The sequence below is a fragment of the Oryzias latipes genome, chromosome 14, assembly GCF_002234675.1.
Source record: "Oryzias latipes chromosome 14, ASM223467v1".
NCBI classification, from domain to species: Eukaryota; Metazoa; Chordata; class Actinopteri; order Beloniformes; family Adrianichthyidae; genus Oryzias; species Oryzias latipes.
In genome coordinates, this window is record NC_019872.2 from 13615643 (window position 1) to 13634068 (window position 18426).

At 41.1% G+C, this 18426-nt stretch overlaps 2 protein-coding genes across 3 annotated transcripts in view; one reads left to right on the forward strand and one right to left on the reverse strand.

Annotated features, from left to right (window-relative positions):
* LOC101164582 (pro-neuregulin-2, membrane-bound isoform) overlaps window positions 1-9504 on the reverse strand; it is a 79311-nt gene extending 69807 nt beyond the window's left edge. The window contains exon 1 of the mRNA XM_020708867.2: window positions 8379-9504. Within this exon, the coding sequence (XP_020564526.1) occupies window positions 8379-8787 (409 nt within the window). The 5' untranslated portion in view covers window positions 8788-9504. The remainder of the gene's footprint in view (window positions 1-8378) is intronic.
* A 1154-nt stretch (window positions 9505-10658) lies between these two features.
* Window positions 10659-17328, forward strand: LOC101168390 (transcriptional activator protein Pur-alpha). Of its 2 annotated transcripts, none has more exons than XM_011483506.3 (2): window positions 10659-10845; window positions 13421-17328. In XM_011483506.3, exon 2 carries the CDS (start codon window positions 13496-13498, stop codon window positions 14351-14353), a length of 858 nt encoding a protein of 285 aa, XP_011481808.1. In that variant the 5' UTR covers window positions 10659-10845; window positions 13421-13495; the 3' UTR covers window positions 14354-17328. The 2 variants fall into 2 exon arrangements, with proteins under 2 accessions (XP_011481808.1, XP_020564528.1); XM_020708869.2 differs by lacking the exon at window positions 10659-10845 and adding an exon at window positions 11565-12628.
* Window positions 17329-18426: the final 1098 nt, after the last annotated feature.

The window sequence follows — 18426 nt, forward strand, 5'->3', positions numbered from 1 at the left end:
GACTGAAGGGATTATTATGGGACGCCGCCGTCACCAGCAGGTGCGGCTGATGTCAGCTGTGGCGCGATCACACAGGATGTGTTCGTCAAAGCCGTGCGAGGGCGAAATACCAGCCGAGATGCTGTAGGCAGACATCTTGTGTGATAACCTTCATGATAACTCCACTTCCAACAATATTTGGCTGTGATCATTTTATCAGTATGAAAAAATTAGCTGCTAAAACGTAAAATTCTGTACTTCATCCCAGTCAACAACATGGATGCAGGGAGGTGAGGCAAACAGATCTAATAATTCCAGATCAATCCCTTTTTGAAGCTTTTTCTTTTTAAATTATAACATTAATTATCAAAAAAGTCATAGTAATGCAGTAAAATTTTACCAAATCAGGCACAAATTGATTGTATTTAATACTCCTGTGACAGCAGATTTTCTTTATCACTGGTATTCAATTTCTATTGTAACGTATTTATTCGGAATAAAGACAGCATTTATAGCCCCTTTGTAAACTTTCTTTTCTTTGCTTTCTTATATATCTTGTTTCTTTAATAAGCCCCTGGGTATTATAGTAATATAAACCTCATATGAGCATTCATCTCCATTTAAAACAAGCATGGAAGGACTCCTGTTTATGCAGTTGAGCATGTCTGAAGATTTATAATCACACTTTTGTTCTCCAGTCTAAATTAAAATATACAATGCAAACAAAGAAACAAAAATTAATTTATCAAATTTATAAGAAAAAAAAGTGTCAAATGTGGCCCCAATAAATAAAATCGAAATGATGTTTATCTCTTAAATAAAATGAGAATTGTCAAATAATAGGAAAAACCGCCGCTTTGGATCAAATTTATGAGGCATGTTGAAGTGAAAGAGCTGCTAAAGAGCTTCAAATAAAATCCCCGACAGTAGAAAAGGGCAGCGTGTTTTACTGATGTGCCCCATAGTAAGTCATTGTCAAGCTAATATGAGAAATGAATCCCATCACTAGACTCAGATAAAAACGAATGGAGCGTTGCAGCGATGAGGAAAGTCCTCTTCCACATTCGCTTTGTCTCCTTTTCTGTCATCTGTGGGCTTCAGTGAGGTCACCAAACTCAGGCAGTAAAGTAAACCCTTTGCTCTGCAGCAGCAGCTTTGTGCAAACTTGGAATAAGCAATTCTCCCAACAAATTTGAAGTATAGAAGTAGTACCATGGTAGCACATGTTACTTCAAGACATCTTCAGAACCCACTGAAACGCTCTCAGGGTTACGGGGTCACTGGAGCTGACCCAGCTACCGACCGGGTCGGCAGTCTGTTGCAGAGCCACACACTCACATTTTAAGAAACATCCATTAATCTATGAAGCACGTGTTTGGACTGTCAAAGGAAGTCAGAGTGCCCAGAGAAAACTCACGTAGTGTGTGCATTGGGGAGAACATGCAAACTCCACACAAAAAGATCCCAACCGGCATTTGAGCCTTCCTACTGGAGAGTGCTAACCATAGCACCACCATGCAGCCCACTTCCAAACACCTTCCAAACACAGCAGAAAGAAAACATTCCTTATTGTACAATAACTGCCTCAGAAATGTCATCTGCAGCATGAATTCAGTAATAATTTTGAGTTCTTTTCAATTAAGAAATATGTTGTTACACAAACACAAAAAAGTTATTTTATTTTTATAACTTTTACTTTGGAAACTGGAATTGATTCATTTTAAGCAATCAAAACAAAAAGAAAAAATTAAAGTCAAACAAATGAAATAAATATGTATACATGAAAATATTAAATGTAGTATAATTAGTCATGATTTGACTGGAATATAATTACAATTATTAAGTTATGAACAAGATAAAAGAATGCACAAATACTTATATTTACATACCGTGTGATTCATAATGTGAGAAGATCCTAACCTCATTTGTCACGTCACTGGCTTGGACTGCATTTTCATTTTTGGAAAAAAGAGCCATTTCACTTTGGTTCTTTACGCCTTTTTCTATTCTAACCTCAAAGTGAAATGAATATGTCCAGGGGCAGAGCTACAGGGGGCAAGGGGTGACAGCCCCCCGCAAAGAGCTTTGCCCCACACTTACCCCCCTCCCTCCAATTAGTGAGTCAGTATAATTATTCACAAAGATCCATAAATCTTCAATACAAGCTTCTTTAAGCAGTGCAAAAGTAACAAAAACAAATTTTGATATTAAATAAAAACAAAAATTATATTAAACCGGTTAGAGATACGTATTTTTGAATTCTTTCATTTGTAATGCCCCCCATATAAAATGTTGTGGCTCCATCCCAGGATACGTCTATTTTGCAGATTTAACAGCCTTTGACATCCTCAACGAGGAAACAAAACTGACTTTTCAGGAAAGTCTTTTTCTTTTAATTATTTCAGATTGTTTCTGCGATTTTTTTTGAATGGTTGCTTTTAGGGCAGGTCTGAAAAACACTTTTCTGACTGTTATAAATAACATTACAAAGTGGGTAGTAGTAATAATAAGTACTTCTACTAAGTCTGTTTATGTAGTTCTATGTTTTCCTGCACCATAACCCTTACTTTTGAAGCTAGAAGAAGAAGCTACATTGACTTACGGTACTCATAACTTTTACAAAGTTCATGACTTTAGTTTGGGTATTCTGTTCGCCTCTGGTAACACCTCACATTACTGGGTTGCAGCAATCCCGTAATGCAACACTTTTTGAATGCGTCAGTCCAAACACCAGCAAAATCTTCCCGTGTAATCCTAAATCGTAGCTACGCTTCAGTCCATCTTCTCAGTACAGATTTCATTCGTTAGCATGTCCCTGTTCTGCAGCACTCAAGCAGAAGTCACAAGAACAATGACAAAGAGCCAGAAAGATATAAGAACTACAAACAACTTACAAGATAATAGGTGAAATATGGCGGTTCATTGATAAAAAGTAACCTTTTCTGAGTTTTCAGAGTGTGCAGCAGAGCCGACTTAGCTTTTAGCAGCCCCTCAAACTGCTCATAGAGCCACACACCCAACAATCACACATAGTCTATTCTGAGTGACTCCTTCAATTCACGCAAAGATGCTCGGGGCAAAGTCTCCTTGTCTAACACCTCTGCCAGCACAGCTGCGACCTGCATGCGCCAACACTTCACTGTGACCCGTTGGTGCCGGTGGGCGTGAGCCTCCACTACACCCTCTACCACACCGCCGTCTGTCTGAAAGTGAAAGGGACAAATGAGCTACAGAAAAAAAAAAAAAAAGTTAGGAACACGTTTGTCGGTCAAATACGGAAGTGTGACGATTTTTATCCTGAATGCACCCCCACATATTTACACAGAAAATATAATTCGATACGTTTCACTAGGCTTTGGATTTAAGATGGATCTTAAGGATTAAAAATACTTTCCCGATTTAAAGTGAAAAAAAAAAGGCTGCACGGTAGGAGGAAAACCTGTGATGTGCAATACTGTTGCACAAATAGAGCGATGACGATATGACTTGTGATAAATGAACAAATAGCAAAACAAAAAAAATCAGTAATTTCCATTTTACTGCAACCGTTTCATTTAAATAAAAGTCAACACAACTTGTTTATTCTCCAAACGACCTTCGTCTACATAGGAGGCGGGCATCTTCCATAAAATGGCTCGAATGTTCAATCACATGAAGGCATCCGTCTGATTGGTCAAATGCATGAAGGGCTCAATATGATTAGCTAAAACCTTTGAGCGGCCATAAGGTTGTTCTAGCATGTGTGTAAAGATGTAAGGTAACCATTTATTGCAATTTACGCCGTCTTTTGCTATATTGCACAGACTAATATCGCGATAATGATACATATGCAATTTGTTGTGCAGACCTACCGCCCTGACACTGGAAGGTCATAGCAAAAACTTGATGCCTCTTTGCTTGACGCTTAGCATTAAGGGGTTGGATTGGGGGGGAGGGGTTAAACCACTGAGCGCAGTTGTGTCTGAAGCTCACTGAGTGGTCAAATGCAGAGAACAAACTTCCCACATCCAGGTGTGTGACAACTATTGGGACTTTAAATGTCCTTTAAATGGTTTCATTGGATGGAAAAAAAATACTTTTCTGACTAACTTTCCACATTCTGTAGAAATACGTCTCGCCTACACCTGTTTATCATGTTAAGGGGTCACAGGTGATGGATGTTCAACTAGACAGACACCCAGTGGCTCTATCACAATGCACACAGCGCCAGAAATTGTTCTTGCAGTCTATTTCCATTTGATTTACACGGACTCAAGATTCAAAGGAACGCAGACGCTAACCTGACAGCATTGTGCCGTCATTTATAAAGCGAGGTCAATGAAAAAGAAAACTGAATTTAAACAGGCAGACTCTGGAAAGGTCCTGCTGAATTAAATGTAATGACCAACTTGTCATCTTTTTAATAGACATCTTAATAAGTCTTAAAAAGGAAAAAGAAACCTCTGACCCTAAACCTGCCTAGTGATCTGTTTGTCTCTCTATCCATCTATCTTCAGATATATGTAAAGCCTTGGCATTATTTCAATATGGAGGATCAACCTCACCTCCAGGTATGCTGACATCAGTCACTTCACTTTGACCCAATCGCTAAATAGCCTGCCGTTCTTCTCAGTCAAGTTTTTGCCTTTAAATTGATGAATAGTCGTTTCTCTCTTTGTATTCCTGACAGTCTGTCATTCTCCCCGTTCTCCACCTGGAGGGATGCTTTAGGATCGTCCGGCCCTCTAACCATCATCTGCATCCGTGTTTGTACATCCGTGGAGACGTCACTGGCCTAACCCCCAAAGACTATGGACTTATTTTCTCCACATTTTGCTCCACGTAAGTCTTTGCTCGCATTCCTATTATCTCTACTTAAATGTGTCTGCATTACTACGCTTTAATGAGTTCTTGATGCCACACACTGTTTACTACATGTCCAATAGTCAAGGGGAACAATTTCCCCCTCGTGTGTAGTTTCAACCATGCAACATTGTGGTGGTAGTATCATGGTATGTGGTGACCAACACATATTTTTGCCAGTTGAACTTTTTTCCTCCCTATTGACAAAGACTTTTTTACGATATGACAGCAACATTTAGAACAAACAATGAGAAAGCATGACAGATTATTTCTTCAAAGACCAGCTCAACTGTCAGCAGTGTCGGCTCCTGAAGAAATAAAATACTACTCAAAACGCACACTACCTTTGTTCTCCGTGTCTTTGTGGTTTCAATGAGGAAGTTTGCATCAAGCCGTAATTGTAAAAGAGGAACTTATATGATGTAAGCATGACTCCATCTCTGTTTGTCTTTATTGTTTTTTACTTCTGGACGACAAATTGAGTTGATCACAAAAGTGGACGTGTTTGTCATTACCAGTTACAAAGACATTACAGTGTGTGATAAAAATAACTTGTCACAACATAATGATGCATCAAGACTGAGACTTACAGTTTGTCCTACTTTCATGCAGCTCTGTACTGTCAGAGACCCCATCAAATGTTTCAATCAGAAAGAAAATAAAAAGCTTTAGACAGAAGCAGACAACAAGGAGCTTCTGTGAGTTTATACTTGCATCAGATTTAAAAAGAAAAAAACAAAAAAACAGTGCTGTTGTTTTCTGCTGGTGTCTGGCAAGAGTCCAGAGCTCCCAGCTGAGGGAGCCTTGGTGAAGAGGTGTGGGTGGTAAGCACTGCAGGAATCGGCAGTTGCGGGCAGCCCTTGGGAAGTGCAACGCTAAAGTGCATCACTTTGGATTGTTTTTGTACTTTGAGTCCCCCACTGCAAACTCTCAGAGGCTTGTGAAGTTCTGTGTCGTGAAAGACCCATTCTGATTTTAAGATGTTTTTGTGGCATTTTTCTCATAATAGAGGATATATGGAGAACATTAACATGAGGTTAATTCCATTTCTGAGTATTTCTTTATTTAAACCAAGAACAGACGGAAAAAAATCAGTTTGAAAAAGATCGTATTTGTGAGATTAAAGTTTCCTGCTTGGCTCCATTCTGATGCATCCACTTGTAGACAAATACATCTAAGTATGTTTTCATTGTCTGAGCTGGCATCTGGCTCAGACAATGTAGACAAATACATCTAAGTATGTTTTCATTGTCTGAGCTGGCATCTGGCTTAAAACTGTCCAGCTGGATAGCTCCAATATTGCTCCTCATAGGTTAATGTTAGGTTGGGAGAGAACCCACGCATGCACGCAGAGAACATGCAAACTCCACACAGAAAGGTCCCCCATTGGTGTTCTGTTTCAAGTCCCCCAACCGGGACTTGAACTGGGGGCCTTCTTGCTGTGAGGCAAGAGTGCTAACCACTGTGCCACCGTGCAGCCTCCCCGTGCATGCTTGGGTTTTCTCCAGGCCCTCTGCCTTGCTCCCACCGTCCAAAAACATGCTTCATAGGTTAATTGGTTACTCTAAATTGTCCCTAGGAGTGAATGTAAGAGTGCATGGGTGTGTGATTGTGACCCTGCGACAGACTGGCGACCTGTCCATGGTGCCCCCTGCCTTCACCCATAAGTGGCCAGGATAGGCTCCAGCAGCCCCGTGACCCCGAAAGGGAACAAACAGAAGAAGATGAATGAATGACTGTTAGGTTGGGTCTGTAAGCTAGCAGAAGAGAGTGTAAACAGATGCATGACGGGAAGCGGGTGTGTGCCTACTCTGTGTCAACAGTCGACTCCACAACTCAGAGGTGAATTTCTAATGAACTACTGCCGCTCTGCAGAAACTGTTTTTTTTTTCTATTTGGGCTAAAAACGGCATAATCCTAAATAAAAGACCACTCAGAGCTCTTTAAAAATAGATCGAAAGATGATCGGAGTGGGACTTTAAGGCACACAATGACAAATGGGAACAAAACCAAAATGATGTTAACAGATATTAACAGCTATTCTGCTCCTAGTTTGATTGTTCTACTATGTGATTTAAACAAAGGAGATCAAAGCATCAAAACAGAGACCAGTTCAGACATCTACAACAACTCAAAACATCTCCTTTGCAGACATGAACACAACTGTATCTAAAGGAACAACAAGCAATACTGAAGCTTTTTAGTCACCTATCTTTAATATGTATTTTTTGTTTTTTTTGATAAAGCTCAAAGATTAGTAAAAAAGGAAACCCATTTTCACAAATGAGAAGTATTTATCATCTATTAAGATATGGATGAGCTGTAGGTAAAACATTTCAAATTGTCAATTTGTAAAAAATTCAAAGTGATTATAAAAGGTGATATAAAAAATAGATATAAGGGAGTCAGCAAGTGGATTGATATGTTTTCTTTCCTAAATAGTTTTAAACGTAATCAATTGTTTTAAGTGCTTGTGCCTATTTCTTGAATTTCTGCAAAAAATACTGTTTGTATAAATTTACACTTGGACTAGACAAGGTTGGTTACTCTTCATCCAAAGCTTTTTTTTTTTTTAACTTTGATTGTTATTATTGGTTGTTGTACTTCTACTTATGATGTTTAATATATTACTTTTTCATATAGGAAGAGTTACATTTAAAGAAAAACTTGCTTTTTGCAATATTGGAGTTGCCAAGCATAACATGTAACTAAAACAATCGTCTTGTAAATTTTGTTCAATATTAAAAGCTAGATTCAAACTATGCCCTTATAATGTGCATATTACTCAATTACTTTAGAAAAGGGAATACAACTTTAGATTTATAGGCATGAAATTCAACTTTCACATATAAATAAAGGCTGATTATATGAAGAAATTGAAGAATAACCTTATTTATCAATTAATATCGCGTTTGATGTATTTTTATTATTGTTTTATCCTCTGTTCTTAATGCTAAACACTGCTTGAAATAAAGAGAACCAACTTTCTAACTAAAGTACCAAACCTGGACATGAACCTGTGAGACACTTTTTGTGACTTTCCACCACAGGACGCTGTCCCTGGTGCTGAAACAGCATCCTGTCCGTCACTTGAACGTACCAAGTGCTTAAAATATAGATTTAAAAAAAACAACTAAACAACAACAACAACAGACACACTACATTTGAAGAACCTAAAAATGTTTGGATTTCTGACTGGTCAACGAACTGCAGAGGCAGAAGAGCGACGATGCCTCGCAAAATGCAGACAGCTGGACGCAGGAAAACTGCAATTCCTCCGAAGCAACAGTGCGCGGCGCATGCCCGCTGCGATGCAGTTGAGGAGACAGAAGAGAGGGAGAAAGAGAAAAAGAGAGTTTGATTGATCATGTGGGCTCTGGGAGCCTGCGAGAGTTGTCGAAAATTGCTGCATAGACGCCCCTTTGGCAGCTATCTTGTAGCCAAAGATTCCACGCGTGCCGTGGCCGCGCAACCAACCATTTACCAGTGAAAGCAAAGCCCTGGAAAGCCAACATGAGCTCATTCTTCCGGGTTTGGACTCGTGAACATGAACTTACCGCAGTCCTCACACAAGATCCTGCCAACATCCTTTTTGAGGTTCTTCCCAGTCGTGTCTAGGGGCGCAAACAGTGCCTTGAAAACCAGGGGCTCGTCAGTGGGGTCCATGAAAAAGATGTACTTGTGGTTTTTCTTGACTTTGGCGCACGGAGCCGCAGAGCCGAATTCCCCCACAGTGACGAGCTGCTCGCGCTTCAGTCCCCCGCTGTTCACGGGCCAAACATCCAGCACTTTGACATCCACGCGGTAGCGCTCTGCGGACACGTTCCCCGGCGTGGACTGCACCTTACCCTCGATCACCACGGCGGCTTTGTAAGCCTGGTCCTGGACGGAATTCAGACTCGGGGAGTAGCAGGCGAACGAGACCCCGATGAGCAGCATGGAAAAGTGGACTGGATCAAGCCTCATGCCGCCTGCTTTGGCTCGGTGGTCGCTGGTCGCGCTGCGGCAGGGCTCTGTGGGCTGCGGGGCGATGGCGGTGGACTTCGGTTGGATGAAGAGACAGCAAGTGGGCTCCACCAGTGGCACGGCAGCGCAGCAGACCTTGCATAAGTGTCCATGCCATCAGGATCCACTGCTTTTTCCTTTTTCTTTCCCTTTTTTTTTCTCAGTCGGGGAGGGGGGGGGGGGGTGAATAAAACGGCGGCTTTTGGAAGCGGATGATGCTTCAAATCCGTCCCTCTAATACGCAGCCATGGTGCACCAAACTCCCGGATTCTCCCCGCCAAAGGAGGCGCCCAGCAGCCTCAACTGCAAGACGGCGCCAAGCCGGATCCCTGTGCAGCGGTGAGGAGTCGCGGCGACGCTCCTGCGCTTCAGCAAAGACGCGCAGTGCTGCAGTGAAGTTGAGTCCGGCTGGAAAACAAACAAAAAAAAAGCAAAACAAAAGAAAAAAATCCCTCTCATGCCAAACAATTAAAAAGCTGGGTGTGTATGTAAAAGTCAGCGATCAGTCTTTGTGGAATTAAAATTACAAATAAATAAATGCGCCGCCTTATTCCTTCCTTCGTTCCTTCCTCTGCCTCCGCGTTCCTCTTCCAGCCTCTGGCGGAGAGAAAATAACCCCGATCGGGGCTCCGGTGACTCCCCCTTCCCCCGTAAAAAAAAAAAAAAAAAAAAAAAAAAATCACAGACAGGAATAGATCACAGGTTCGATCTCCTTAGCTCCCAATCCCCGGGTTACACTTGCGCGTCAGTCACTCCACGGTCTTCCGTGTAACCAAATCCCAAATCCATGGTTGTCCCTGCTTTAAAATCGCATCCTACTGTAACCAAGGCATCACTCCAGAAGGGAAAATAGGATCACACTGGGAAGGGAGGGCTGGATGATGATGATGGAGAGGGGGGTGCATAAAATGCGGCCGCATCCGAGGGGCACGGGGGGGGGGGGGGATTTGCAACGCTGCAATGATGAGTCCTCAAGACAGTGTTTTGAATGAGTTTTGCGTCTTAAATTATGCCCGGCATTCAGGTCACATTCGCTGCTCAGGCTCACAAAAACCAAAGGATGTTGCAGAACCCGCATTAAATCTAATTCAGAAAAGTGTTGCATTGGAGTTTTGTGTGTGTGATAATTGTTCATTTTTTAAATGTAAATGATCCACGCCAGTCTCATTCATGGGCATAACGAGGTCAGAATTGTTGAAATCTCCAGCAGAATGCGGATGCAGACTGTTCGGGTGGCATTTTTCACAAAGAGCGACATCTGCTGGTCACAATGCGTCTCTGCAAGCCCCTTCCACCTGAGGAAGCTGAAAACTGAAAGCAGAGCAGAATTTATAGCCCTAAAAAAGGGCGGAAGGCGGACAAGGCCTTCCTGGGGGTCATTATTATTATTATTATTATTATTATTATTATTATTATTAGAACTAAAACATTAATATAATTAAAGGAAGACTAACTATTTAGAAACAAAATGATCAAATGTGTTTATTTTCCTGCTCTTCCTGCACACCTGATGAACTTAGTAGCTGTCCATGGTGCTGAACGTTTGAAAAGACATTACATTTGACGTCAGAAGTTTTTCTTCAACCATAACAGGAGCTTAAAGTGCGCAAAATGATCATCTCTGAGTGCAGTTGTTCTTCGAAATTGCATTAGTGACTGGATAATTTGAAGGCAGATTGGTGCAACACCCCAGGTTGCTTCTTTCACCTGCAGATACTGCCACACGCCGCTGTGTTGCACCCCTTGAGCAAGGCAAAGCTGCAGCTCCTGACATCTACCAAGCGGTGGCGCTCGCTCATCGCGCTGCGTGTTGACATCAGAGGTGAAACGTGCGGCGTTGGACGTGTGTCACTCGCCAGTGCCACGACTCGCCGTTTCTTGTCCATCTTGAGGAGCGAGCAGACTCTTTCTGCTGCACGGACACAGACGCAGGCCTCCGAGCACATGCGTCCTGCGCCTCGACGCGCCGCTCACGCCACGCCTTGGAGGCTGTAGCTCGCGCCACGCGTGCACGCCGAGGTAGGTTGCTGCGGCGAATCGCTGTGAAATGCACGCCGACGTGCCATTTTAGGGCTGGTGCGGAGCGGCCGGACTTCTCCGCAGCCGATCAAACCCGCAGAGTTTCCAGAAGCATGACGCGCGGCAAATCCGTCACATCTGGAGAGGGGGACGCAGTGCGCGAGGAGCGGCGCGCGACGTTCCCGGGCTAGGGGTGTGAGGTAAAACTTTGAAGAGGGACAGCTGAAGGCTGAGGGCGTTTAACTGCGACAGAACCTTTTCACGCTGAATGGGGCTATTGTGATTTGGATCCAAACGGAACCGCAACATCTGCTCGAAATGTCTCCTGATAATCAATCTGAGAATAAAGCAATGCGCCTTCCTGTTGATGTTTTTTTGATTGTTTATTTGGATTGCAGAAGCTTATAAAAATCACTCTAAAGTGCTTAAAAAGGCTTTTTTTATTGCCATAATAATAATAATAAAAAATCTTACAATTTAAAAAAGTGACATGTGATCATGCAAGAAACCGAAACTTAAATAAAATGACAGGCCTATAAAATATCAATGACAAGTAAGTTTTAATAGACTTTAATATTATTGTCAAAAATATTTCCTTAATTTAAGCAAAAAAAAAAAAAAGAAATCTTCATAAATCCACAAAACAAAACGATGCAATTTAAACTTTGATTTTAAAGAGAGAGAAAAAGAACAAATAAGTAGACCCTAAAATAAAAGTTTGAATAGAAATAGAACAAAAGAAAAAGATACAGAATGTACGGTTCTGTTTTTTTTTAAATTAATAATCAATTTAAGTCTCCAAGATGTCAATACTTTCGTGATTACTTCCTCTAATATCTTCTCCGGCTGTTAGACATCCGACAGAAACTATTTAGGCCGACTTCTTCTGATTTTTTTTTCTGCATCAACAACTTAAAGCAACTATATATATGTATAGTCATTTTCCAGAGAAACTATGCATTTCCTGACGGACAGAGTTCTAATTTTTTAACTTAGATTTAATTGATTAAAAAAGAATTAAAATATGATGTCATTTTGGAATATAGACTATAGAACAGAAGAATATAGGTGTGCCTAAATATTTGATAAAATAACAAAACAAAAAATGGTTAAAAGAATACACTTTGTAGTGGACTGATATAAGATTCTGTATTGGTCAGGCCTTACAGAAATTGTTTCTGAATAATATTCTTATCGTTCTTCTCCAATTTATCTATTTTTAAAGAACATGACTTAACCATACCTATACTCTTATATAAAACGTGACATAAAATAAGTCACAATAATCACAAAAAACTGTAGTGAAGCAATAGAAGCTGTAATATTCCATACATAGGTTTAGTCAAAAAATAAATAAAATCAAATAGAAATAAAAAGCAGGGGAGAACATATGGTCTCAAAAATAAGCAGATTTAAACTATTTGTATGTCAATATCCTAGACAGTCATATTTATAAGATGCTTTTTAGTAATATTTTTGGACATAATATTGCGTCGCAGTAGGCCTGTTTCCCACTGAACCAAACGGTCTCAAATAAAATAAAACAATTCCTGTTAAAAAAACACCTTTATGGGCACTCGGAACCGAAATAATGATATAAAGACTGTTAATATTTTTTATGAATTATTTAATTCGTAAATAGAGCGCCTTTCCCGAAAGATGGAGGCCCGGTTCCCGCCGGGCTGCGGGGCCACCGCAGAGCTCCCTGGACTTTAAACCACGTGATCACGTGACTAAACAGCAGCAGGTAGTGGTGGGTTCCTCAAAGCAAGAGCCGATCAAGGTGAGTTTGAAAGTCACTTCAGAATAACCTAAAACCTTTCCATTATAAAAGAGGGAGGTCATCTAATGGGGTTGTGTAGAGACTAAAAGTAATATTTCGAATGTCTTTTTTAAAAGTTTTAACTGACGTACCTGATGTTTTTCATCTCCCAGATGACTTCAAGAGGAAGAATGTTCTACAAAAAACTGCCAGGTTGCAAAAAATAAAATAAAAATAATAAAATAAAATAAACCCAGAAAGTCTACAGGTAAAAATCCTGTTTGCACTCATAAAAAAAAAAAAAGATTAAAAGCCCTTTATATAAATTTTCTTATTTTTTATTTACTTCTGATTTTGATGTCAGTTTCAAAAGCAGGTTTTTTTTTATCCTCAGTCGGGGCTTTTTGGGGATCTCTGGGAAGTTGAGACTGTAATGGCGCCATTAAATACACACAAATCAAAAATTAAACATTTATATATACATATACACACACATTTTTTTCTGTTGATATTTAGTTCCAAAATGATTATTTGGGACAGTTGTTTATCCTAATCTTTTGACTTCATTTCCGTTTTTTTACTTTTCACTCTTAAAAAGAGACGATTCTGAAGTTTGTTTATTTATTGGATTATTTCGTTTACTTACAACAATAGTTATTCTCGTGCAAGATAAATGAAATGCCAGTCCCGGAAATAGTTCTTAAATATCTGTTCATTCGGAGCAAAAATATAAAGGAGTGACAGCTCTCGTTGACACGCCGCACTTCAGGTCTGCAGTAACCGCTCTCGCGCTTCTTGTACATCTCTGTGCAGGTCTCGCGAGATCCGCCGCGTGCGTGAGGCTGGCCGTGGCTTTGCAGCAGACGGAGGGAGAAGGCAGGCAGCATCATGGCGGACAGAGACAGTGGAAGTGAGCAGGGAGGAGCGGCCACGGGCCCGGGCTTCGGCTCCATGCACCTACCGACGGGGGGGGCGGGCTCGGCTTCCGGGCTCCAACACGAAACGCAGGAGCTGGCCTCTAAGAGGGTTGACATCCAGAACAAACGCTTCTATCTGGACGTAAAGCAGAACGCGAAAGGCCGCTTTTTGAAGATCGCTGAAGTCGGGGCTGGTGGAAACAAGAGCCGCCTCACCCTCTCCATGTCCGTGGCGGTCGAGTTCCGAGACTATTTGGGGGACTTCATCGAGCACTATGCCCAGCTGGGACCCAGCAACCCGGGGATGATACAAGACGAGCCCAGGCGGGCGCTGAAGAGCGAGTTCCTGGTCCGAGAGAATCGGAAATACTACATGGATCTGAAAGAGAACCAGAGAGGACGGTTCCTGAGGATTCGGCAGACCGTTAACCGGGGGCCCGGTTTGGGTTCCACGCAGGGCCAGACGATCGCACTGCCCGCGCAGGGACTTATTGAGTTCCGCGACGCGTTGGCGAAACTTATTGACGATTACGGCGTGGAGGACGAGCCCGCGGAGCTGCCCGAGGGCTCCTCGTTGACTGTGGACAACAAGCGCTTTTTCTTCGACGTCGGCTCCAATAAGTACGGCGTGTTCATGAGGGTAAGCGAGGTAAAGCCCACGTACCGCAACTCCATAACTGTGCCCTACAAAGTGTGGTCCAAATTTGGGACTACTTTTTGTAAATACGCGGAGGAGATGAAGAAGATCCAGGAGAAGCAGCGGGAGAAACGCGCGTGCGAGCTGCAGCAGCACGAGGAGATGCAGGCGGACGATGGAGATGACGATTGATGTACAAACAAACATGCAAGAGTCATGACAAATAACTACAGAATTATCATAAAAGAAAAATCTACTGTTTAAAGAAAGAAATCTAGAAGATTTTAACTGTTATGGTTTAACTCCAAGGGAGCATCACTCTCAACACAAAGTTCTGACATGTTCATCGCTGGATGTTACCCCAACTTATCACATTAATACAGTAACAGGCTGCTAAACCAAGTAATAACCTAATTTTTGAACATTGTTTCCTACTTGACAAACGGATTATTGCCCTTAACTTTTGTACCAGTGAAAGCTTATTAGAAGAGAAAGATGTTTAAATGGAATTATTGCAGAGGAAGAAGGAAAAAAAAAGTCTCATTTATGTCAGCTAATGACGTCAGCACAAATTACTTTTTTTTCTTTTCAAAACCAAAATTCCAACATAAAAAGACAAAAAAAGCTTATAAAGGTTGCCATCCTTATTCACCTTTGACCTGTGAGTAGAGATGTGTTTACACATATGAGGGCTATGCCTGCTTTCGGAAACTGGTTAGATGTCATGCAGTATTATCCCAAAAAAAAAAGAAAGGAAAAAAAGAACATATAGGCATTTTCATGAAATGAAATAAGTGCTATATTTGTTGTGCAATATGCATTGCATCAAAATCAATTATTATGATGACCTTTTGCCCAGAGGCATTCAAAAATGAGTATTGTACTTTTTCTTTTTTCTTTTAGTTGAAACTGTTGCCATGCAGATAGATATATTATAGACTACCTTCAGTGTCCTGTTGTAAATGCAATGTGTTTAATCTTTAAGGTACTAAATGTGTATTTGATAGAGGAAATGCAGTGACATCATGTAGCAAAAATGGCCTCAATCGCAGATTATTTACCGAGACAAACAGCCTGCACAAACTGTTGTTAAAGTTAGGAGGAGCGTTTTTTTTGGCTAGTGCGTCCCAAACGGCAACGTTTTGTGACCTTATTTAGTCGTAAATGGTGCCAAGGAGAGCTTTGGCTGCATGTTAACCTGCACTATGGTAGATGACCTACAACTATCAGCCCTTCTTGGAGTACATTTACCTGCCTATAATCTGCAGATCTCGAGTTCGAGCTCTGATTTGATGTCCATCCGAAGGGTATTTAGAGTAAAAAAAAAAAAAAGAGGGAAAAAAAGCTTTATTAGCAAATATTGTACAAACGGCGTTCAAATATCGGCGCCAAATGCCCCTGAGAGTATCGCCGTATATATATATATATTTTTTTTTTCCTTTCCTCGATGCTAAATTGAAGAGGGCTCACTTCACCCGTGCGTGGAGCAAAGACGTGCAGCGGGATAGTTTGGGGTGCGTGCGGCTCTGTTTGGGATTTAAAGGATGGGATTCCGTTTTTTGGCCTAATTGGAACTACTCGGGCTGCCGAATGGAAAACCACTGGCCTCTTCTACGTCCAGTTCGGTCGCATCTCATAGATGCGTGAAAACAGTTTTATAAACTCCAGAGAAACTGACAACAATCAGATGACGTCAGCTTTACCTCAGCATTAAAGTCAAAGCTAGCTCCCGTGTTTGGAATCGACTGGAAACCAGCAAACTAGACTGTCCTCGACCACTTCTTCTGTCTGGTTTAGCCCAAGCGACCCCTGATTAGGAGCGTCCTCTTCAGCATATAAACAACCTGGTGCCTTACACACTCTGCATGCTTACACGCTGGCCCGGTGCTTTGGATCGCTTTTTTTTTTGTTTTGTCTGATTGATCATTTTTGCTTCCATTTTTCGCCCCTCTTCCCCCCTCGCGTGCTAGTGCACGATTCGTGGTGCTAAAATGTTTTTGGTTTTTTTTTTTGTGTTAAAAAACAAACAACTTTTTAAAAATCAAACCCTTAAAAGTAAAACGAGAGCAGAACTCTCTGCTGTCTTCCTTCCTTCTCCCAAACTACCAACCCCGTCCCCCCTCCCCAACGCCCGCACGCCAGCCAGCCAGCCATCCAGGTATCGGCCTACATGTAAACATGGAAGGGGTGGTCACCTAGATGCACGACGATGCAGAGGAGTTGACCCTTCACTAGTCGAGTGGTTCAGCAGGGAGGGAAGGGGCTGAACATCAGCGTTGACCTTGAAGGATTTGTCGGTAGGACCCCTCCCCTTCTGGATTGCTTCTCCCCCCCACCTTAAGCAGTCAGGTGGAATGTTAAACTAACGGGGAGTAGCAGGCATGTCTTCATTTATTTTGATGTAGTTCCAGCATTATTCCACCTGTATTATTATTTTTGAATGTTTTTGCCCACAGAATAAAAAAAAGAGAAAGATAATCTATTTTTTCTGTGCAACATTTCATCACTTTGTGCAATATCGTATGTGCCAATGGTGGCAATATATGTATATCAATTAAAATATGAGTACTATTTAAAAGCATGTGGCTGATTTCCATGTTTTTTTTTTGCTTTGTTTTCTCATGAAGGACTTGTTTGCCTTTAATTGCACTCGAGGCTCTAACCTGAAGGAAATTCTAGCCAACCGAGGTCTTAGCAGCCTGTTGGGTCGAGCAGTTCACCGATAACTTGAAACAGCATCGTCACTGCAAGTGTGCCCCCTCTCTCAAAGACAAAGGGGGCGCCAAATGGTTTATTGAAGGTAGACTGGAAACATACAATGGAGTTTTTGTAAAAAAAATAAAAATAATAAATCCAAAAAAAAGGAAAACCCTCCATTTTTAGCTTTAAGCTAAGAAAAGGTGCTTCAGTCCAATCCTCATTAAGATGTATGGTGAACTGTCTTCAGTCGTTGTTTGTAGCACTTTTCTTTCCCAGGTTAATGAAAGGCCTGACCAATACTATATGAAAAAAAAAAGATCTTGAAGAATGTCATTTCCATTTTTATGTTGCTTTTTTTTCTGAACAGGATGTTTAATTTGCTCATATGGTTTGATGCATTTAATATAATTTATGTACAATTGACAAATTTTAAAATAAAATTAATTTACCCAGTGAGGGAAACTATATTCCAAATGTGTTTTTATGGTTTTTATTTGTAAGAGAAAACCTAAGCTTGAAATTCCTTTTTTTTTTCTTATTAAAATGTGTTTTTTTCATTTTTATTTTGATGTCTGATACTAATGACTAAAGCCTCGTTTTACAGCCTCCAAAATGCAGTTTTTTTTCCCATACATACCATTTGATGAACCCTGTCTTTTTTGAAACATGTACATGCAGGGCTGTAAAATAAAGCATCACTTTATCCTTCCATCACAGTGATGTCGTTTCTAGTCAGTTTATTTTTTTGCTTTTTTAAATAATAGATTCAATCCTAATAAAATTTTGGAGTTTTTCTTTTTCCAACTATAAAATTCCCTCTAGACATTTGATGCTGACACTAAATCCTTAGAGTTCTGATGATTTTCATAAAATATTTTAGATTGAATTGTCTACATTCAGAAACTGTGCCAGACGTCAGCTTTTTCGGCTCTGGAGTTCGTGTCCCAAATGTTTTCATTTCAGGCTTGTCTGTTGTTTTTGTTCACTTGATGATCAGAGCCTGTTTACCACAGTGAAGGGTGGGGAAAAGGACGCTGATGGCAACGCAATAAACACAAAATTTGGCAACTGATAAAATGCCAGCTCAGTCTCTCCATCCATCATAGATGTGCAGCTTGCTGGACAGCTGAACCAGGGAGGGATTCTAGTCGAAACTTAAAAACCTAAACAACCTTCTATGTTATGTATTTCACTTGCGCTGCAGATTCCCAGAGCATCTTACTCACAGAGCTTTGAGGATATGGCTTTTTTACCACAATTACTGCCTTTTGTTTACAAAAAACCTGCTAACACGAGATTTCTGTTGAATACGAGTCGTTGCTGAGCTTCATAGAGTTCTACGTTTGAGCAGTTTTGTGCTATAAGGCTGCTGCTACTATTTGTATTAAAATTTAATTTGCTGCTAAAGCCTGAGAGAAAGCTTTAGCAGTGACGTCATCCACTTCTGGAGTTTGCCACTTTTAGCCACCAGAGGGCGTCCTTTAGCTTTAAATCAGGGGTCGGGAACCTATGGCTCGCGAGCCATATATGGCTCTTTTGATGGTCACATGTGGCTCGCAGACAAA